Source organism: Coloeus monedula (genome assembly GCF_965178545.1).
Source record: "Coloeus monedula genome assembly, chromosome: 9".
NCBI classification, from domain to species: Eukaryota; Metazoa; Chordata; class Aves; order Passeriformes; family Corvidae; genus Coloeus; species Coloeus monedula.
The window spans coordinates 20,054,531-20,078,404 of NC_138789.1; the positions used below are offsets into that span (position 1 = coordinate 20,054,531).

Sequence of the window (23,874 nt, forward strand, 5' to 3'; positions counted from 1 at the left end):
TGAAGTTTGCAGCTCTCCCAAAAATTCATGGAACAGTAAATAATTAAGAGGCCAAGTCAATGAACCAAGCAGAGTGGACCATTTAATAAATTGGGCATAAGCAAAGTGTCTTTCATACACACTATTGGTAAATTCAATGCCTAGAAGTATAGAATACCCTTATGGAAAGGATGCTTGACTTTGTTCTAGAAAACAGTGGCTCTGCAAAGGATATGGGGGTATCTCTGGCAGAAAAAAATCTACCCCTTTCAAAAATCACACTGGAGATCACTTTTGCACTTGTACAAGTCTGTTAAGGTGAAAGGTTTGGTGGGGAGTGTTATAAGGGGCCTCTTCACTTTAGCACATGGAAGAGAAAAAATATAGATGATTTAACATTCCACTACCAGTTTTGGAAGTGAATTAAAACATTCAAGGGCATCTTTTGGAGCAGCAATATCAAACTGGTAAGCAACAATAACAAACCACTCACAATTTAAAACAAATGCCAAACCACTGAGCCTTGGAACTCATTTTAAGGTACTGCCCACGTAGGAGCGTTGCCTCCATCATCTCTTTGTAGACTGAGCTAAACTTTATTGTCCCATAGAGCTGAGAGGCTGTTGGTTTATCTGTTTGGAACTTACTGGTGACTCTGATATTGCTGCAACCTTCAGAGAATTCTTGATGGAGCTGAGTTCCCACATGTGTAAGTTTATGACGTGCACACCACAACATCCACTTGTGATCTTGTACAGGTTTTTAAGAACAGCCTTCCGGAGAAGAATGTACACCCAGGGATCTAAAATCTGATTCCACGTGGCCATTCGGAGAGCAAAAAGTATCGTCTCACAGGTCTCCTTTGAGCGACCCTCGTTAATCCCAATTCTGGCCATTGTCACCTGAAAAGGCAGTATTTTAGAATTATGCATCAAAAAATACACCAAGAGAGCATTTAAATTATCTGAAAATCAAGTATTTTAAAACCATATATTAAAAAATACACCAAGAGAGCATGAGTGAAATTGTTTCAACATTGTCTCTAACTTCACACCTTCACAGCATCAGTGCATCCCAAATTGCAATGTAAATACTTTCAGGCATATAACATTTATCACCCTAGAAATCCTCTTATGTTTTACAAAGGACATACATGTGCCTCTGCTGAATTACTTCTGCAGAACTTTGAGCAGAGGATGGCAACCAGGGATTGAACTGAGCAACAAGTAAAAATTTAATCCAGAATTTGATCTAACAAAGCATGCCAATATTGTTCCAGAAATGGATTTTCTCAAGGGCAGAATCCACTTGTAGGTCAGCACGTTTTTTATAAAAGCTATTTATTTTTTCACATTTTCCTAATTAAAGGCTGCATAAGGAACACAGTACCTTGATTTCAACAAGAAGATTCATGTTTTACACTGCAGCAGAACACAATTTATTGACACCAGAAGATTTAGAGGTCTGAAGGAAAATTTAAGCCATGGTGACAAAAGCCACTGATACCCCTCCACTTGTCAATGGAGATGCAGAGGGTTTCATTCACCTCTGGAGGTGCTGCACATGGACAGACCTCCACCAGCAACAACACTACCAGAGACAATAATTCCACATGGTGGAATTCCAGAATGGCTCAGCAGGACAGCATCTGGCAGAGGATACCCAAGGGCTACACCAGCCCAGCAAGCTGTGGCTCTGGCCTCCCTGCTCTGCAGAGCAGCAAGCTGGGCTGTGAGACACAGCCCCAGTGAAACTCAGGCCACTGGGACTCCTGCCCTGCAGAGACCTCCTTTACAGGCTGGCTTCCACTGGGGGTTTGTAACCTAAGTTCCTGTGTGAAGAAAGCCTGATCTGCCAAGCCAGGAATCTGCCAGAAGATGGTAAATTATCTCTCCCTGTTATTAATATTAAAACCACATGAAGACTTTTTTGGTAGAAAGATGAAACACTGCAATGCTTTTAGTTCCAAAGCCTTTAAAGTGCTGCAGTTATTTAACTAAGAAACGGGATATTTTACAACTGCTGTGAGTACACTGATTTATTGAGCAATGAGAGGTAGGGTCAGTCTGTCTAAGTGCAGGGTCGTAGTTTCAAAAAGAGGCACTGAAAAAAAAACTCAACAGAAAAACTAAAAAGTAATAATGAAGGAAGAGAAAACTAAAGCTCAGCATTCCAGCAAACCTATTCCACTCCTTTTTAAATGCTTCTCTGTATTTCCAGACCCTACCTATAGCTTGCAGGTCACCACATCTGAGTATAAACTTGAACGGCACAAAGTGAATGCATAAAAGGACACTGAACTTGTTTGGCGAAGCATTTGATCCAGTGTTTCTGTATGGCTTCTATGGGAGCAGCAGAGGAAGCCCCTCAGAACATTGCTAAGGAAGCTGGTAGGGCTGGCAGGAGCACAGCTGGGAACTGGTGTGGAAAGGAGGAGGAATGTCTGAGCACCAAGCCAACACAAACACAAGCCAGTTCCCTGAATCTGCTCTTCACCCCACAACCACCGGGCACATTCCTCTGACATCAGCAGCCCACCCAAACTTGAATGGCTCCTTTGGCTTTGCATGGGATGTTTTTCAGGACAGTCTACATTTTATTTATTAGAGGTCTAATACCACAAGGCAAACTCAGACAGAATACTCCTTACTCTGCAAATAGGACTAGGCAACAAATGACAGCTCAACAGCGCCCACAAGACCCATGTCCTTATCCCACACAGCATGTTTGACTTAACACAGACATACAGGTTCCTAATCCGCCTCTTGATGTACTTAAAAATTCATTTGTTGCTCCTCTCTCACATTCTCTGGAGTTAATAAATGCCAAATCCAACGCAATTTCATGTTCAGAAAAACAAGCAGTAGATGTTGCTAGTAAGTAGCTCTATCCAGATTTTGCAAAACTTATTTTCTCATGTTACCTAGAACACTTGTGAGATTCCCTTGCATTTAGAACCAATCACCTCTAAGTGAATCTATTCATTTGCTGTTCAACATAAACATACCTCTGCTTTGATTACAGATTTGCACGAAGTAAATCGGGACAACAAGGAAAACTGATACATAATTTATGGCTTCTGACACTTGGGAGAAGCTTCATCCAGAACATTTCAGTTGCCTCTTCTGAACATCGGACATGCAAAAAATAATACATCTGAACTCAGGCAGAGCAAGTAGAGCTTATATACAAAGTCACATGTTTAAGCAATTCAGCTGTGGGTCCCTGGATTTGAAATAATAAGATAAAATCTAATTATCTACAAATTTTGTTTTAGAAAATGAGATTTTCCTAACCATATTACTTACATTATTTGGGAGTATTATGCAGAAATTAAAAAATATTTTCTTTCTTGTATCTCAAAAAGTAATATAAAATAATATCCAGCTTTTTGAAGTTCTGAGAGGCCGAGATTTCCATACAGAAAGACTGAGAATCTCACTGCAGCCCTCAGCATGAGCATTTTTACCCTAAAATACTTGTGGCAGAACAGCAGGACATTGCCATCACTTTGAGTATGAAGTGAGAGAGTTTATCACTCCTCCAAAGGGACTGCCCTGCCCTGGGGGCCTTCACATTTTCTGAAAAATCTTGGAAGAAAACTGCAAGCAACTGAATCAACTGCACCAACACTGCAATGAGGAGACTGTGTCCTGGAGCCTTTCTAAAATCATCTGCTGATTCCCAGAACAAGACCTAAACTTCAGTGGAAGAGGGGTGGAATGGAATAAATTATTATTTCTATCACATTTTCATAGTCAATTTGTTCTATTTAAATTTAAATTCTTAAAATACTGTTCCAAAGGACTAATACACTAGCAGCTGTTAAATAAAGGATTTCATTGAAGCAATGCATGCAGACAGTCTGTATTTGCTCCCTGGGTGTGAGAAATTCACATCACTGAAATGGTTCAAGTCATCAGCTCAGAAATTGCCACCAGAACTTGGTGCAGTGCCAAGTGGACTTTTGAGAGCGGGACCACCTCGACAGGCACAAAAAGAACATTTCTTTTCTTCTTATTTGAGTATTAGTGGTCAATAATTGGTTCAAAGTCAAGAAACCAACTCAAACACTTTTTTCCATTCCCTGTAGGCCCAGCAGGCAGGTAGGACAAAGGAATTCTGTTCTCTGTAGCCAGCAACACACAAGTGGGCAGGAGGCAGCACTATTGCATCATATCTAACCATCTTTGATCTCCACAACTAAAGTTAATATTCATGCAGATTCAGCAGTGTGACTCAAAAAATTAATCCCCAGCTGGTAAATAAAAAACGTAACTCATGACATTTTCTAGCTTATCTAGAAATGTAAGAATCCAAGTAGCACTTTGCTGATTTATACACTGTTTATATGAAGACAGCTGTAGTATGTCTCCCTGGTTTGCAAAAAAAGAAAAAGTATCACATGATGTAACTATGACAATTCAAACTTTCTTTAGAAAAGGTACTACAAAAGGATAACTGTAAAAGCCATTTTAAACCAAGGGTACCTGTTTGTAAGATATAAAGTTACTCTTGACTCCTACTAGTCCTTACTGGTTTAAGAAAAGACCAGAGAATTCCGTGTCCCTAAAAATAGATAGAGAGAAATCAAATTTGTGTCAAGAAAGGACTTGACACAATACATTAAACTTCTACATACTTTTTGTCCAATTTTAAGCTTCATTAAAGCCAAAGCTCATTTTGCAAGATCCAGAAAGTCTGACGGAAAATTTTTTAAAACATTTTGAAATTGTTGACTTCTTCAATTTTGCACCTAGCAGACAGCATCAGAGAATTACCATTTCCCTTCAGGACAAACCTCAGTGCAATAAACAAAAAAGCTGCTCCAAGGCTTCACACCACTCACCAAACATAAACAGCACTAATTTAATTTTCTTTCCAATTGGGTCTACACAAGAACAACCAATAGGCTAAAAAGCTCTGCTGCTTACTCACATTCCTGTTAGTACTCAAGGACAGCCAGTCAAAACAAGAAGCAGACTTTAGAGCTAGTTAAGAAGAAAGACAAAAATGCAACTTTGATGCATTTCACCTCACAGGCTCTAAATCCAGGTTCTATCCTTGACTTCAGGAAACTGGATAAAAACCAGTCACCAAGAGATTGACATGGAAGGCAGAGTAGACAAATATCGGAAATTCTTGTCTTCTGCAGCTCAGCCTTTGGACTCCATTTCCCTGTGGGAACCTTGCAGACCCTCCCAAGCCTCTTCCTCTTCTTCCTTTGGATTTCCTTTAGTTCTGAGGATTTCCATTAATGGAAGAAAGCCCATGGATTTTTCAGTATTTGCAGAACACTTATGTTTTGTCACTACTGCCTATGTTGAACCCTGAGGTGCAAATCCCCTTCTCCTACACCACAGAGGTTTCAAGGCAGAACTTTACTGTTATGTCCCAAACCATGGAAACAAAAAATATACACTTATTTTGAATTTCTAGAGTTTTTGGAACTTTCACTTTTTGTGTCAAAAAAGCAGCTTCAGTCTAAGAGGAAAGGGATCATACAAGATACCACTTTGTTGTACTCTACAGACTTTAAGAAAATAAATTTACAAAATAGCGGGAGAAAGAAATAAAAATGCATAAATCTGCACATTTTATGTACCATTTTACATCTTCCAAGTAGAGCTAATAAAAAAGAAACACTGACAGCAAATTGCCTCTACCATTGCTATATTGATCTTGCAGTATACAAGCCAAGCAATTGTTGCAACAAAGTTGAGTATGCTTCATTTTATTTTTTATGTGATTCTGCAAGCCAGTTTAAAAACAAGAGCTTCCAAGAACAATATGCAGTGCACCACTTCTGCCATCAAAATGTTAGTACACACACTGTTCTACTTATGCCACATAATGCTTTTTATGTTCTAGATCTGCAACATGTTTTTCCCCTAATGCTTTCCTTTCCCTTTCTAAAACAAAAACATTAACTATATCTTCAACTTTTATATACCAGATGATCACTTAGCTCAGCAATTAAATTTTAACTGAACATAGCAATTTTATAAAAAAAGTCAATTTAAAAAGGAATTGTAGACAACAAAATACATGAGCCAGCTTTCCATCACATTAAAGTCTAGAGGGTACTTTTAAGGGCACATGTAATAATTCCTTACGTAAAATTTTGCCAGGATCAGCCCTTGAGAAGTAGCAGCAGAATAAGGGAGTCTCCTTTTGTCTCATGTGTATTTCTGTGATAAAATAAGAATGCCACTAAAAATTAAGAGTGGATCCACTGGCTCACTATTTTCCCCGCTTAAAAAGGAATTGCATAAACATTTTGAAGGTATTGTTGAGCTAAAGGTGCTCAGGGGTGTAGAAAGTCCAGAAAGTATAGAGAAAATAGGAAAAACACAGTTTTTTGCTAAGCAAATAAACGTATTTTCTCATATTTCTTTCTCAGACACAGCTTAGTCTGTGACCAGGCAATTTCTCACTGAAGTTTACAGGAATGAAATTATGAAGCAAGCCTGCTTCACTTTATTACCAGCAGGGAGGTGTGGGGGGGTATGTGCACATGAACTTGCAAACATTAATTGAAAGTGAAGTTTTTATTTTCTGTCATCTTTCCCCTTAGACACTACCTATTTTGCATCAGTTTTGCAGTAGCATAAATTCCTGTTGGGCTTGAATAAAACATTCCAGGTCACCTCTTTGTTTCTCCTAAATAATCCAAATATTTCTATCTTGGATTGACAGCCTCCTTCTTTATTTCCTTTCCTTGCCAGCAAAATAAGAAATACTTTAGTTCAACTAGATGGCAATGTCATTACTCTCACAGCTTAATTGATAACTCATTCGAAAGGAAAGCATTGTGGATATGGAGAGAAAAGATTCTAGCATTGGAAACAGTAGATGACTCACTTCATAATGAAAAGACATAGCGTCCATACCAAAGTCAAATAAACAACCTGTTTCCTGAGCTACATGTTTTAAAGTTACAAGAAAGCCTGTTTCCACAGCGTGAGGAATGTATTCCTGCCTAAGAACAAGGCCTATAACAAAAAATCTCTTGCACAAAATAATTAATTTTATCGATAAAATTCATATATTCTTTAACCAGCAGTGCTAGAGAAGCTTTACAGGACAATTTTAAGGACCAGAAAACAATAGAATATTTCTAATATGTATAATAAGGACCATCTTTAAGTATTTAGGGAGGCAAGGACTGTAAGTATTTGGGATTCTTTTCTTCTTCCATTAGGGTCAGTTGGGTAAAGCTTCAAACCCTGGAAATGACCTATTACTTCTCTATTGTTGCTTTGCTTTTCCAGGTTTTCACACCCATTTGGGAAAAAAAAAAAATCACATTTTTAATGGTTAAATAAATATTCTAATTTATTTAGGAACAACAGAAGTTCTCTCACTAATACCCTACAAATATCCAAAGGAAGGATCACAAATAACACTTGATACTGGGGAGGAAGAGAACTGTCTGAATGAAGAAAAAAAAGAGACAATATACAGACAGCCTGGGGGGAAGAGGAGCTGCAGAGGTCTGTAGCTATAGAACAGGCTGAAAAGGTTGGAAGAGACCTCTACGGTCATCAAGTCCAACCACTAACCCGGCACCACCATGCTCACTACTAAAATTTTCCATATGCCCAAGTGCCACACCCACATGCCTTTTGAACACTTCCAGGGACGGTGATTCCAGCACTTCCCTGGGCAGCCTATTCCAATGCTTGATCACCCTTTCAATGAAGATACGTTTTCCTAATTTCTATTTAAAGCTCTTCTGGTGATCACGTCCTTGTTGAAGATGGACTGGAGTCACAGTCACCTAATCACTTGGTGCTACCTGATTTGCAGTGTTTGAAAAATCTGACTGGAGGCAAAAAAAGACATGATGCATTGCTTTTACATTATTCTTTTTAGATCACCTTTGTTAAAGTGACTTATTCTGTGTATCATTCTGGAGGAGTAAACTAAGCAGCTATGATCAGAAATATCAAGACTAATGAATTAGCAATGTATCTACCAAGTTGGAATATACAATTTGCAGTTACTTTTTTATGTTGGCAAATAAACTGAAAGGGCCTGCAGCTCAACCACCTTTCAGGAGGAGGATGGAAGAGAAAAATCAAGTCTCCATTTAAAAGTGATTTATTTCTCATTATTTCTGCAAATGCACACTTCTGGTAAAAAATGGATTCAAGTTTATTACCAATTCACTAATGAACTGTAAATCCTAAAACAAATTGCTACCACTTACAGGGATCCTCACCTCCTTTCTGCTTCACTTTCTCTTTCCCCATGCAGTGAAGCAGATGGGCATATAGCTGGTCACATCCTTATCAGCACAACAATCTTCCTCCGCACGTACTCATGCCCTGATGTCAGCCGTAACATGGGTCATGAGGTCACTCTTGAGCAGATTCACTACATCCTTTTCATCCTACCCCACTCCTTTAACTTCGGGACCCCAAACCTCCTCAGGGGCAGCACAAAGGTCCAGCACAGGAGGAGGGGAACCAGCTGGAGAGCAGTCATAAACTTCCAATACTCCAGTGACAATCTTTTGTTTCTGCGAGTTTAGTATTGAGGCCCAACTGTCTTAAAAACCTCAGTTCAGGACATCCCTTACACAAAGGTTAATTTTCAGCCTTCTTTGGGCAATCATGCAGAAGCACAGCTCTCATGCTACTCAAACCTGCCCTTCAGCCCATGGCTCTGACTGAAGAGAAGAGCTAAGAGCAAGCTTAGGAGCTGCTCTCCACTCCTGCTCTGCCTGGACATTAATCCTTGAGGAGACGGTACAGTACCTACAAAGCAGCTCCAGTTCATTCCACCATTCCTCTATTTCACCTCATCCAATACAAAAATGAATCCCAAAGACTGAGTCATGATTACTAAAACTTCACTGTCACCCCCAGTGTAAACCCCTTCTGCAGTGTTCTGCTCCCTGCCCATTGCTGTTCCTAAAAGCACACCCACAGAAGCTGTGATGGGACCGTGCTCTGCACTGCCGGGCACTGGGCACACAGGGAATCTCTGTCCTCAGGGAGCTTGCAACCCAAACTGCAACTCAGCAATTCCTCCCAGACATTAACAGATTCCACAGCACTAGTGAGACAAGTAACCTACACCAGAAAGCACCATGCCACACTTCAAATTGTGAATTACACCATAAAAATTATCTCACAGAATATATGAATGTATATTACACCCTGATGTCTGTCATTAAACCTGGTGAGGATGAAGGACTTTCTGGAGTTTTTCCATGTGAGTGTATTACTCCCCGAGATTTTTCAGCAACAACTTTACCATTTAAAGTGTTTAGATAGTCAGGAAAGACAGCTTTCCTAAAATAACCATCCAAAAATGGTTATGCCATGTATGATATTTCCCAAAGATGGTTATGACATTTTCAAGTCAGAAATGCCTGAATAAGTGTAATATCTAGGAAATAGGAAGAATTCTCTTATATCAAACAACGGAATGAATGTCAAACTGACTTACTTTTTAATATCAAACACAGAATCCAAAAACCTACCCAAGTGAAATAAACAAGGAAAGGTTATGAATGGCAAATTTATTTTGGTGAAGTTTTTAGAATTTGATTTCTTGAGCTGGCAACTTCAAAATTGAAAAAAAATTTCTGTGAAAGTCACTGGCATCCATTTGAAACAAAATACTGTGTTTCAATTTATAGATCTTCATAGTTTAATTCTGTATAAAGCATCTAAATTTAAAAATCAAGAAGCAAACAATTATGAAAGAAAACCAGAACCACATTATTCTGAAAATGCCACATACTCACATGACTGGAAACCTGCCTTCCCTACTTTTTCTCTCCAAAATAAACAATCTTATTGTATTCTGATAGCACTGCATTTTCAAAAAAGGCTTTACGTACATTTTTCCAAACAGCACAAGTAAACATAGATAACAAAAACTATATTTATGCTTCCCTGAAAGCCTCTGGTAAAGGGCAATATGTCAACCTCAGCCCTCCTTCCTTCCCTGGTTTGTATCACTACTACTGCCCATTTCTTCTTCAGCACTGTGCTGTTGGAAGAGCATCTCAGCCCCCTGACTTCTGTGAGAGGGAGGTAAACACTTGAATTACAAATATAGCCACAATTAATATACAGTTTCTAAGTACTCTATGATAAACTACGCCCTGGCCCACACTTATAAACATTTTTGTTAAAATGATTCCTATTTCTCAGAAAGGATAAGGCCTGTAAGATCTCTATGTACTGTAAAAGATGAAAATAGGAACAGACCAATTCTAAACACCAAAACAGTATCTTTAAAATTCAGTATCATTTTAGGTAGGTATAGTCAAAAATTAATCTCATTCCTTTTCTCATCTAACCTGGTGGAATTAGGCAGTTGTGCCACTTAAAAATACTAAATAAAAGAAAGTTCTCTACAACCAATAGTAAAAGTATGAACATCTAATCCAAAGGTTTCTAGTATCATAGAAACACATCTGAATAGGTGGATTGGACTTTTAAATGCATTGTATTAAACTGTTACTCACACGTGCAAATTCTCTCCAGGAGTATTTTCATGGGGATAAAGAAAAGCACACTCAAAATTGTCTGAGCTGCTGGATAAACCTTATTCCATGGGGAGCTAAGCTGGAAAGAAATTTCTGTCTAACAAACTAACTTCTGAGACTAACATAAACCTCAATCAAAATGAGTGTTCTCTTTCCTCCTAACCTATAAAATGAGTTATGTATTTTAAAATAAATTTAGGGCCATAATATTAGCAATGACAGTAATCTTTCAACAATTTAACCTTGAGTTATCAAACACTAGGAGAAACTCAAGCAAGAACAGTAACTGAATTTGCACAGAGTTAATGGATGTATTGAGAAACTCAGCAAACAAAGGACCGTGACAGGAGGGAGAGCTCTTTCTCTAATGTAGCTCAAAAAGACAATCAAACACGACAATTTTTCCTTTTCAGAGGAATTTAGGGAGCATTTTATTCATTCAAACTGACACTCCTGATCTCCTCTGACACAGCAAAGTCTGGAAGAGAAATAACTACCTACAGTCAGCAATAACTATCACTGTATTGATGCTTCGGACTAGAGATAAAGAGGTGTAGCTAGCAGGCCTGCTGCTGGCAAAAAGCTTTTTTTCCTTTCCCCATGAAACTGGTTCATTTAGTAAAATCATTGTGACAGAAGTGGGCTCCTAAAATGGGTTTGCACCCACCCTCAAATATGCACAGACAGCGTCCAAGGAGTTCTCCCATGGGAGACTTGCCGCAGGTCACCTCCCCTACCACAGGCAGGGTGTGAGGTGTTCCAGACCCAACACAAACCACTCTGCTGACAGTGCATCCTGTCTTTGTGTGGTGTCAGCAGACAAACGTTCTAGCAAGAACTCAATGGCAAAAGCCAGCACAAGCATAGGAATTATCACTGATTATCTTCTTTAAAATCTGAGCTCTGAAAAGGACAGGTAAGTATCATTTTTCCCACTGAAAGTTTACAACAGCATTCAAAGCTGCAAGGTTAGCTGAACATATTTAAGAGTATCTCCTCCTTCACTCTTCAGAAACACAGGACTGGAAACTGAAAGCCTAATTTATTCTATTTCAAAAGAAAAGATCACTCTCCCTGTTGACTGTGCCTGTGCAGGCAAAACAAGCTCACAGTGGCTGCAGCTTTGACTAATAAAAAGTAAGACAATAATAGGCTTCTGCCAAGCAGCCCCCCATGAGAGATGAGTCCTCACTGGCAGAGCATGGACCTGCATCTTGGGACATCTCCCTGCTTCTCCTCAGCTGCACTTTCTGATTATGAGAAATCACCAGTCATAAGAGCACAAGGGATAAATTTTTCAGTAACTCTTCTGTTGTAGGGACAATACAACCAGCAATGAAGGCATACAAACAGCATTAATAAAGCAACAAGCCCATATACATGATGCCCATCACACATATAAGCATAAGGTAGTGTAACAGAACCATAAATTACCAGCTTATTAAAGACAGAAAACAAGAATGGAGGGAGAGACTTCAAGAGTAACACAGATATGAACTCCTGGCAAAGTGTGTACATGGCTACACATGCAAAAAATACTCAAATGAGATGCACAGAGGATTGCCTTGTACATCAAACTACCTTATACTGTACCCAACGATGTGGCCCAGAACTTACTCAGTGTAAAACATGCAACAAACTGACCTCCTTCACAAAAACCTGCAACAAACTGACCTCCTTCAGCACACACCAACCGTGAGCCTGTCTCTGCACCCAAACAGTGGAGCAACTAGGGTGGGATGGGGCAAGGGTATTCCAACAAAAGCCTCCCTGTTAGTACATCACTGCCCTTCTCACCAGTTCCAGAGCACATCCTCTGAAAGGACCACTCAGATCAGCACCAGCAGCTTCTGAGTTGAAGTGATTCAGTAAATTGCAAGCCCTAGGTGCAGGAAAAGCAGTCATCAAGCCTCACTGCGTAAGACAATCTGAGGACAAGAAAAAGTCAGAGCAAGTTCGGAGAGACACAATTAGCATAACAAATTGGAAAGAGAAGAGATTACATGAGAAGGGACTGATAAAAATTAATCTAAGCAGTAAAAAAAAAAAAAAAATGAATAAGGGTTGATTTATTCATATGAAATAAACAGAGCTCTTTCCAAAAAAAAACAGGAATGGCTATTTTCTGCAGTAGAGGGGAGGTAAAGCTGGAATGAAATTAATCAGTTAACTGCATGGAAAAAGATCTTAACAAGAATAATTTGAATGTAGAAGTATTTTTCTCAGGCTGTGTTTCACACATGAAAAAGTTTAGAAATTTTTCCGGATCATAATTTGTTCCTGTAAATAAATTCACTCTGAAATAACTCTCTCCTGTCCATAGTTACAGGCAGTTCTCTTTGCTACTCCAAAAAAACAAATTTTATAAGATGTTTATCCCTTGAGTCCTACAGAATACGACATACCGATGTCAGAATCTGCTCATACAAGCACAGCTCCAAACCAAGCTGTTTCATGACATGCCAGATGTCAAGTCACAGCCAAGAAACAGCTTTATATAACAATGCATTTCATCAGAGGTGCTTGTCACAAAATGGTCCCATCCAACTATTTGCTTTGGGAATCCAATCCCTGGGGACCAAATTCATCCAGCAAAATTGACATACCCTTAAGCAAAGGGCTAAGGCTCTTGCAAGAATGAGAACTACACAGAGAAGATGATGTTACTATCTTCAGAACATATTTACCTGGAATTACCCATCACAAAGCAAAATTATTTGAACCATCAGAACAAATGTGCCTCTGCAACTCATTGACTACATATATTATTATAAAAATCATGAATTTCACTTGTTTGGGGTTTTTTGTGAATTTTCTCTCGCTCTCAACTCCTCAAAAGGAGATCAGTGTTCCCCCTTAAGGGAAGGAGCAGGGAGCACCTCTCATTCCCATACTTCATTAAGGAAAGATTCTCTCACAGTGGCAGAAAAGTTGAAAAAGCTGCTTATTTTCCAAAAACAGATGAGATGGAGCTTTGGGGAAAAAAACAAAAGGCAAAAAAAGAAATCAGAAGGAGTTCCCTGTCCAAGAGCTCCAGGCGGAGCTCTACAAGAGCCATGCCATGGGCTCTGCTTTTGAAAAACACCCCATACCGTCAGGAATCTTAAAACAGAGGTGGTTATTGATTACAATAATATATATTATTATTTATAATATTAAGTGTTAGTTATATATACATTTAAACACATATATAAATAGGCATCAAAACAACTTCACTACCACTGAGCAGATGCAGAAGTCAAGCTCAGTTCCACACCAGACACTATAAAGGACAATCCAGGGTCTCGTGACTTTAATGACATCTGAAAGTGATATTATCACAGGACAGTGACAATGTCTGAATATTAACTCCACTTGGAAAAGAAATAAAATTAATTTAAAATCTAATAGTAAAGTGAATCTGCAGTTGGATTACAGTATTGGATAGACTGATTATGGTAGCCATACACATATGTCAATGGACATACCGGACTAGATTGAAAACAGATGGGGAATAAACGAAGTAAACCCCCCATCAGATGGGGAATCACACAAATGAATCCAAACTCTTGTATCTGCAAACCACATGTGGTATAAAACGCATTGCCTTCCTCCACTTTCTCTTCCAGAAGTTTGTTTGGTTTCTAATTGCTTTGGTTTACTTTGAGGCAATTGACTCCCACGAAACATTTTGTTCTGTATACTCTTTGGGATAGAGAACGTAGGTAGAACTCACAATTCAAAGTCTAGACTTCAAATTCTGACTTTTAGATTTAGCTTGGATAAAAAAAAAGTAAAGAAGCAAATGACTGCAGAACAAGCATGTATTTATGTCCTTTTCCAGATAATTTCACCTATGAACACCTGCTCATACATACGTCAAGAACTTATTTTGGTACATGCTGACTATATTATAGAATGTAAACCATTCTTTTCACAAATTAAAAGCCCTGAGACCTTTCAGATACATCAGACAAGTAGATTTGAATCAGCAATTTGTCATAAAGCATACAATTTGATAAACCCTGGATCAATTTAATGTAGCACTTGAGCAGTACATTCCTGACAAGACTTTACTCAACTGCAGGCCAAAAAATCTTGCTAAATTAACACCACACTTGTAATTTTGTTTGTGTTCTGTTGCTATCAAAACAAGGAATGGGTACATAACTCCGCAAATTAACTGATATAAACTCTATGATCCTAACAGCTGAGAAAGGAAATACCAATAGAAGACCCCATCCCATTTCCCAGTGAAACTCTCTGGCTAAAACAGTAATTGTTCACTTCCTTGAAACTTTGTCTCAAGAATTTAATCCCACTTTACACCAACTTTTTTTTTTTTTTAAACTCTTCCTTTCTAACTTAAATTCATCCATATTGCAGAACTACTTTCCATAGCACCAGGCTGATTACAGTGTAAGTTTGCCTTATCTCATTTCAAAAGAGGCAAAGCAGCACAAGCCTGGATCAGACAGAGAGCAGCAGCAGATTTGCCACGCAGTGAACCAGAATTCCTTGATTACCAGCTCCCCTCTGCAACACAGTCCCAAAAAATACCAAGTACAAAATTAAGCAAGAAGTCATTCACTGGCCTGTATTGTAAACTGAAGCAAACACCAAACTCCAAAAAGGGTCTGAAAAAAATTCCTTCTGTAATAATAATTCATCTTCAACTACAACTCAGATGAAGTTAAATACTGTAACAAAACCGGTGCTGTGATTTCACTAGATTGCCATGATTTCTAAAATTATAATTTTATCTATATTTAGTATATAGCAATATTAAAATTGAATGGTATAACAAAATTACCAACACCGAAAGAACAACCATAGTAGTTGCAATTTAGTGCTCCTTAATGCATTAAATAAATTAAGTATCTCTGTTGAACTAAAAAAGTTTATAGTTCTTCTGACACCCAAGGGTTTATAAAAACCAAATTAATCTCTACTTTTAAGAACAATCATTTTAAATGAAAATAAATGCCACCAGAGGATAATAATGCTGCTTTTTCATGGAAAGTAAAGTCATCACCTGAGATGCTTTTCTTGAAAACCATTCTGTGGCTTGCCCCAAACTTCAGATGGTGTCTGAACTTTAAAGAAGTTCCCTACAAAACTTGCTATACTGCTCTGACAACTTGGTTTATGCTCCACACACTACAGCCAGGATACTGACCGAAGCCAACATGAATTCAAACTACACTGCAGAGCAAGACTAGAAGAATTCTCTGTGATTTGAACAGAAGTGAAAGAGTTTTTGTGCATTTCAGTGATTGCAGACATTTATATACAGACTTTCTCCTTGAATGCCTGAGATACTGGATTAATTAAATGCTACCTGCCAGATATACCAAACTGCTGCAGCTAGGCTGGTATCAGTATCTAATCTAGAACTAACTCAGGTAACTTCAGACTCTTCCATAAGCAGTGAGCAGATGAGATATAGCTGTATCTAATACAGATATCAGATTTAAATGTCAGTATTTGTTACCTCGAACCAAAATTGCCCCTCATTTTTAACACTGGAAAACTACAGGACCCTGTTTCTAGGGAAGAAACTAAGATTTCATATGACTTGTGATTTTAACCCTCTGACCCTAGCAAAAAAACTAAATTTCTTCAGGCACGTTTACAACACTAAAAGGAGACAAAGCTAGTATGAGCTTTATAATGCCATGATACAGTAGGATCTGTCAAATTCTTTCCCATATCACAATCCCACTTCCTTTGATCCTGCTGACTGACAGAGCAGGTGCTAACAGCAGTGGCACTGACCTTCTGGGAGTCACAGCAGGGACAGTCCTACACCACCTGCCCACAGCAGCTCTGCTGCTCATCTGTCCACATTACAAACCCAGCTTGCTTAGGTCTAAACCCAAAGTTGATTTCAACCCACGGCCAACCACTGCTTTTCAACACGACTCTAAAGCAAAACCCTTAAGACCCTGTTAATAGAGGGGAGGATTTTTAGGTTCTTAACTGTTATCTGCCCTAACACAGCTCACAAATAGCAGTAAACTGTTAGAATAACGGCAATCAGACTGCCATGAATAAAAAAATTATTTACACTGTACAGAGTAAAAAGACTTCCCAATCCTAAATTCCCAAATTCACTGAATTTTTGGAACAGCTCAATATTTGTTCTGAATTATTCTAGCTATGATTCTGCTACCACTGTCTGCTTTACAGCATTGGAATTACAATCCTCACAACCCCTATATATTTAGCATAATGTAATATTGATCAGAAGTGGAGAATAGCTACCAGTTTTTATAGATGCATAGGTACATACATTATGGGCAATATGCTATAAAATTATTATCATTGAGTGAGTGGAGCTGTTATCACAGTTTAAGTGCTTTAAAACCTGGAGATAAAAAAGTATAACTTTTATACAGTGATGTGCATTAAACATTGGCAAACACATTAGGCTCTTACCAGGAATGGACTCCAGCAAATGCAAGAAACACACATTATAGCCAAGAGCTGAATGATCATTTCAAAATGATGAGATCTGCCTTGTCTTTGTTGACTTTTAAATTTGACTCTTAAGAGGGTAATTCCTGTGACAGCATTGCACAGGAATGAAATAGCAAGGGCCAGGAACCCAAGGCAAGAAAAAAGTAAGAGATAAAATCTGTCTTCCCAGTCCTCAACATGTTCTGTTTTATAGAAGCACCAGGTCCTCGATGCTTGAATTTGGTAGGCTCTAAACCTAAGAATAGGTAGCAAAGCTATAAGAACAGCAAACAGACATACCATAGTCAACATCATTTTCACATGTCTAGAAGTCATTTTTGTAGAGTGAAATATTGGCTTAGTGACTCCAATGCACCGTTCAACAGCCATCACACTGCCCAGGAAGAGTGGGCACAAACCAAAGAAAACCATGCAGATGCCAAAAACACTGCAAAGAATGTTGGACTGGTTAAATCGAATCCAGTCTTTATCTGATGCATACACAAACACTGCAATGGCTCCATTGATGAGGTGACCAAAGAGATCTGTGACAACCAAACCACTGGCAAGGAGCAAAAAGGAAGCTTTTGATTTCTGTCTGAATCTCTGGTATGCCTTCATGAGAATTACTATTGCCAGACTGTTGGACAAAATTCCCACTGTCATGAAGATTATTGAAAAGAAAACTGAAATCTTTTTCTCCGTGTGGCACGTTGTGTTTTTCAAGACTCCAAATCCAGCCAGCCCTTGTGATTTTGAACTGTTCATGATTAGGAAAGGAGACGCAGCCCTCAAAGCATTTCAGCAGTCTTGCAGTCAAAAGGCATCTGCAATATTAAAAACAAATATACACAATGCTGTAAAAGGCATACCACTGTTCAAATGGCATTTGAAGCAGAAATTCCACAATATTAGTACAAATCTAATTTCTGGTCTTCTGAGTGATATGATATGGCATCACATTTTCAGCCCATCACTCAAAGGGTAAAACAATTATCTGCATGCATTACACAATGCAAACGTAGCCTACAGGAAATTTAGAGTCTCTGCATGGATAATATATACAAAATAATGTATAAAATACATAATGGTTATGTACATATAGTAACAGAAACAATACAAACAATTCTGGTGGTTAAACTACGCTAAACGTTTTTGTAACAAACTCCTAGAATGACAGTATTTAGCCAGCCCATCTACAGTGAAAAGGGAAATACTGAAACTGAAGCATTTAGAGATCATAATCACACTCCATTTTAAAACATTTATTCTCAAAACAATGTCTTAGCATCTTCTAAACAATTCTTCTCCCACAACTTCATGTTTCAAAGCTTTAACCTAACCAGCACTGAAGCCTTCAACTTTCCAGCGCCCTCGCTGAAGCACAAACTTTGTTTTTTAGATGCGCCATAATTCAGAAACCAATTCCTCAAGTTACTTTACAGCTTATCTCCCATCTCTACTCCAAGGACATTCCTAATAGCAAAACCTTCCCAGGCAGGAAAACGAAAAAAAGGAAAAAAAAGATAGGAAAAAAAAAAGGCAGGCGTTAATAAGCCGTATTACGAACGGCCGCTGAAGCCTCTCGGTTCCTGAGCTACATCGGGAACGGGGCACGCCGGAGCCAGAGGCACCTCTACCGTTCGGGAGCGCTCCACGGAGCGCGGCCGGCGACGTCCTCAGACGGAGCCGCGCACCGCAACCTCCCTGCGCGGCTCCCCGCGCTCCGCGGGCACAGACAGGCGGGCACAGACAGGCGGGCACAGACAGGCGGGCACACGCGGGTGGGCACACACAGACGGGCACACGCAGGTGAGCAGCCCCGGTGCCGGGGAAGCAGCGCCCCGCTCGCCCTTAAGCGCTGCCCCCGCCGGGGGCGGGGCGAGCCCGGCTCGCCGGGCACAAGTGCCGTGCTCCCCACCGGCCCGGACCAGCCCCACCGCTCCTTCCCTACCCCGGTCTCGGTGTCCGTCCCGGCCCCGCCGCCGCTCCCGTCCACTTCGCCCCGCGGGGCCGGAGAGAGGCGCAGCGCGGAGCTCCGCCGGCCGCCACCGCTGCCGAGCCCCACTCCCGCCGGCACCGCCCGCGCCCGCCCTCCTTCCGCCTTCCCACCCGGCCTCCCGTCCGCCCTCCCCGCCCGCCGCCCCCGGCACGCGGTCCGGCTCCGTGCCGGGACCCGGGCAGCGGCGCTGCCCGCCCGTGTCGCCGCCAGGGCCGCGGTTCCGACGCCCCGGGACGCGGCACGCTCACCTCGCCCCGCTGCAGCCCCTGCGCTCGGCTTTACCCCCGTGGGAGCAGGAGCGCTGCGGGAGCGCGGAGCGGCTGCCCGGCTCTGCCGGGGTGCGGCGGTGTCTCCGGAAAGGAGAGCCAGGCTGCCGTGTCACATCACATCACAGCGACGGGCGACAGGGCCACCCCACCCAGGCAGGGCGAGTTCGTGCCCACCAGGCTGCAGCCAAGAGGCCACATCTGTCCTCAACCACAGCTTCACCTCTTCTTCACTTCCCACGTGCTTCTTCCCAACTACGCACTTCTGCAGAACGCAGGGAGCTCGGGAAGGGATAGCCCCAGGAAAACTGTCAGGGATGCAGCTGGGCACATCATTAGACACACAGCCCCTTGCACCTACTTCCCTGGTCAAGCAGAGCTAATAGTGCTCTACTTGGAGCATTTCTCCACTGAAGAAATACAATGAGAACACATCCAGATGAGGCATTAATGATATGACAGATAAGTCTGGATATTCAAAGGTTCTTTTTTTCCCATTATGCACTCAAGCCGTTACAACTTGAAGTTATATAGATGACTTTTAAGTTCTTTCATCCATCAATGTCCAGGACTGCCAAACGGGCCTGAATGGGAACTTTTATTAATAACTCTTACAATAGAAATAAACCAAAATATAAAATCAACATCAAATTATAAAACAGAACTGTAAAATATTATGGAATTTGTCATGGGCTACAATGATGAAGAACTTAAACTTGTTTTCATTGACATACAGCCTTGAGCTGTACTACTCCTGGCACCACAAGACAATTACTTAAAAATTAAAATTCTCAAATATACTACAGTTTTTGCTTACCTTCATATCTTGGATACTATGGGTACAAATTTCCTCTCTCTAATCCATCAGTGAGGAAATACAGGCCAGCTAAATCTGTTTCTTCAAGTAGTATTTAAAGTCACTTGCATAAATAGTTAAAAGCACTACATGATGGCCTTCTTCTTCAAAATGCTTGTCAGATTTTGGCATTTTATCATACAATGAGCAAAAATGCTCAATGTGGTCTGATTGGGACCTATAAATTCCCATAAGTTCTTTTTTAAGAAAACAGTAAAACATAAAAACATTTCAAAATACATTATTGCCTGTTAAAGTTCAGAGAAAGAGAGTTTATTTTATGTTCCCCTGACCAGGAATAAATGGAGATGGAGATCTCAAACTACAAATGGCTTGCTCCATGCCCTTCTTCCCTAGCCAGGTTTCCTCACCCAAAGATCCTGAAAAGGGGAGCAATTTTGCTTGAAAAGAAGCAATGAAGTTGATATTTCAAGGCTGCAGTGTGGGTGGTAAAAGCTAAGACAGCATTATCAGGTAGATCAAGACAAAGGAAAGAACAGAAAAACCTCAAGACAGCTGTTTCAGTGTGCTTGTAAAACTGTAGTTAGGGAAAGGAAGGGAAAGGCAGGCTTGTAGAGTGCATCCTGAGTAAAGCAGTAGTCTGCCAAAAGGAGGGAGTGGCATTTCAGCTGCTGCAAAGATGGAGAAAAAAGGCAAGAAATAGCATTAGGAAAGTAAATGTAAGCTTCCATCTCACTTTTCAGACGAGAGGTATTGAAGAGTGCTCCTGCAGCTGTACAGCTCAAAGAGCACAAAGAGCCACATCCCAGTTTTGTGCTGTGAGCAACGCAGCAGCTTGTATGCATCAGCATAAGCAGGACAGTTATGTCTGGGACTCAGCCCTCTACACATTTGTGTGCTCCTGGTACAAGAATAACTTAAATAATGCCTTCTCTGGAATGGGCTGGGTTTGTATGTGGGATTATGGCTAAGTAGGATGGAGATTTCAGAAGGTGTTGGAGGGGTGAAAACTGGCAGTGACACCAGCAGAAGTAAGTTTTTCATACTGACCAATGGTCAGCTCCTTTCATTTCCTTTTACTGATGAAAACAGAAGGAGTGGCCAAAATTGTCCCATCACAGCCTCTGCTGTGGGTCCTGAATGGGCAGCCACTGCTTTCTTAGGGGGGAGCAGTCTTTTCACAGCTCAAAACCTGGGCGAGAGCTGTGGGAAAGGAAAGGAAGGATTAATGTCCTCTTCCTCAGGGCAGTGGCTCCTCCTTTCATCAACAGTTTGACAGTCAACCATTATGGAGCTGGGTTTGATTGAGCTCATTTTCATGTCTGAGAAGAAAAGCTGTAGGTGCAGCAGCCACAGTGGAGTGTTTTCTAAAGCCTTTGTTGCTCTGGTTGTTCAAAGACTGCAAAAGACTGAAGAGCTGAGGTGGTGCCTTGGCTTAGCTCACTGACTTCAGCAGTTCTTAATGTGTTGGGCTGCTTGTGTTTGTTGCAAAATCCCTGACTCCCAGATACTCCAAGAATCAAGAAGATAAATACTCTTTTTGCTACAAGTATCAACCAGCATTTCCTGCTCACATTCAATAGGTTTAAATTCAAGAGCAATAGTTTAATATACAGAAAGAGATACAGATATAAAAAGACATCTCTTGTCCTGTGACAATTGGAGTCCACCCATTGGTTACCAAACAGTGGAAAGAAAATGTAAAAAAAACTTCTGGATGGAGAGGCATGTTGCTGGTTGCCAAATGAAGTGTACAGTAATCAAATCCTCAAAGCCTTCTGTTACAAATCCAGGAACATACTCAAATGTTGCACTAATTTTTTGCTAAATACCAGCTCCAAACAACCTTGCTGTAAATGAACAGGTAGGCATTTCAGCAGCAACAACAGAGTTGGTAGAATGCAAATAAAAACAATATCTCTTCCTCCTGTTTCATCCACTCATAAATTTCTTGTGCAGCCTTCAGTAACAGTTACTATATATGTTTATTGTATTCACGGTTCTTGCTGCAAAACATTGGAAACCTTTTTGTACATAACAACAGTGTCATCTTTCCATTTAGTGAAATAGCAATGATATAAAAACCTCTATATTTCGGAGACAAAAGTAGTAAATCAAAATAGCTATAGAGGGAAATTATTAATATAGGATCAGATCTGGGGCACCTCAGTCAAATAAAACTCTCAGTGAAAATCCATCTGTTAAATGCCATGTTGTTCAGCCCATAATTGTTTGAGACAAAAAAGACTTCTGAGGCCACAGGCACTGACAATGAGTCCTACAGTACCTATCCCATGGAGGGTTAGAGTTACTGCCTTCCACTTCTTCAAAATTAGCAATCCTTCAGGACTTTCTTCTTCTGTAGAATTAGTGTTATCCCTGCCACCCCAAAGAGAAACTTCTGTCAAAGGTCCAACTGTACAAGATGAATGAGCTATTCAAGTGAAAAAGCTGATATCCAGATAAACGTACAAAAGGAGATTTAGAGTAGATGGGATTTACATCAGAAAGATATACATTTTTTGATGCATACATACCATTCTAAGTATTATTTGGCTGAGAAAAAAAATTAAATTAATGCAAATGATGAGTTTCAAAAAGTCAATAACCAGTGCTGAGAGGTTGAGCAGAGGTTTGCTCTGTTCTGAAGTAAGCAATCGTCAGACAGCAGAAACACGGAGATGAAAAATTATAGTCTTGGAAAATCTGAGTCATTTGTTAAGAACTCCAGCATTACTAATTCTTCTTGTATTTTTAGTGGTGTTTTTTAGTATTCTCATTATGAAACAAGGAATTATTTCCATGTCCTTTTTAAGGTTGTTAATTTGGTTTTACAGCAGATTTTCAAAGAGAGTGATTTTAAATTACATATAAGTGAAGGACAATTTGCAATCTCATTTCATTAAACAGTTAAGACTGATAAGGACTAATTTTGCATTAGATATTAATTACACCTCCTGTGTGGAAAATGCAATCAGAAAATTAGGTCAGTAATGTGGAAGGTGATCATGTACATAGTAAAATGGCAGTAAGTGCACAATAAAGGATGTCACAAATTCTTAGGGTTTTGAAGGCTCATCTAAATTAGCAAATAAAGCTTTCTTAAAAGCACTATGTGACTGTTGTGTATCCTCAGGGTCCTGGCTTGATAGTGTTAAGACAAAACAGTAAGTTCCTGCCCAAGCTAGGAAATAGATTCTGGAAGAACACATGCACGGTCATACTGGTGTGCAGTTAGATCATGTAGGTATCTGAACAAGTAATGGAAGTCAGAATATGTCTCCTTAAAGATCTGGTCTCAGGATCCTGGGTTTGCTTGATTCTTGAGAAGGGTGGATAAAATACTTGCTGTATCTTGTCATATTCAAAATACGCATTTTAAAATATGTTAAGACAATTCACCAAGTTAAAAAAAGTGTGGTTCAGCAGAATGCAGACAACTCAGCCATGGCTTTGTCATTCCTATAACCACCACTCTGACCTTCATACCTCACCATGAAGCAGTAAAACAGTCACAAATTGTGGCTTATGTACTGCCTGAATTGGGACACTGGCCAGTGCAGCTAAAGGAGGAAATTCCTAGGTAGTTAAACATAAATAAAATGGTGTTTTGCAACAAGCCCCAGATCAGTTCAGGAGGTTAAAACCACCAACATGCCAGTAAGCATTTACTATCAGAGTGAAATAAAACCAAGAAAGGTCATCAGGAATCATAACAACAAACATGCATCTTTCTGCTGAGATTTCCACCTGCTGATATCTAACAAGGGACTGTTTGCTCTTACTGGAAGTACAGCTGTGAATAATGGCATTTTATTTTCTAAACATCCCTATCATCAAGGAAGTTAAATTCTTT

At 40.0% G+C, this 23,874-nt stretch overlaps 1 protein-coding gene across 1 annotated transcript; it reads right to left on the reverse strand.

The window, feature by feature from the left end:
• Positions 1-575: 575 nt before the first annotated feature.
• PTGFR (prostaglandin F receptor) lies at positions 576-19,000 on the reverse strand (the record flags this gene model as incomplete). The annotated part of the gene is made up of 3 exons (XM_082286908.1): positions 18,888-19,000; positions 16,913-17,760; positions 576-881 (listed from the first exon to the last, which is right to left on the reverse strand). Exons 2-3 carry the CDS (start codon positions 17,699-17,701, stop codon positions 576-578), a joined length of 1,095 nt encoding a protein of 364 aa, XP_082143034.1. The 5' UTR covers positions 17,702-17,760; positions 18,888-19,000.
• Positions 19,001-23,874: the final 4,874 nt, after the last annotated feature.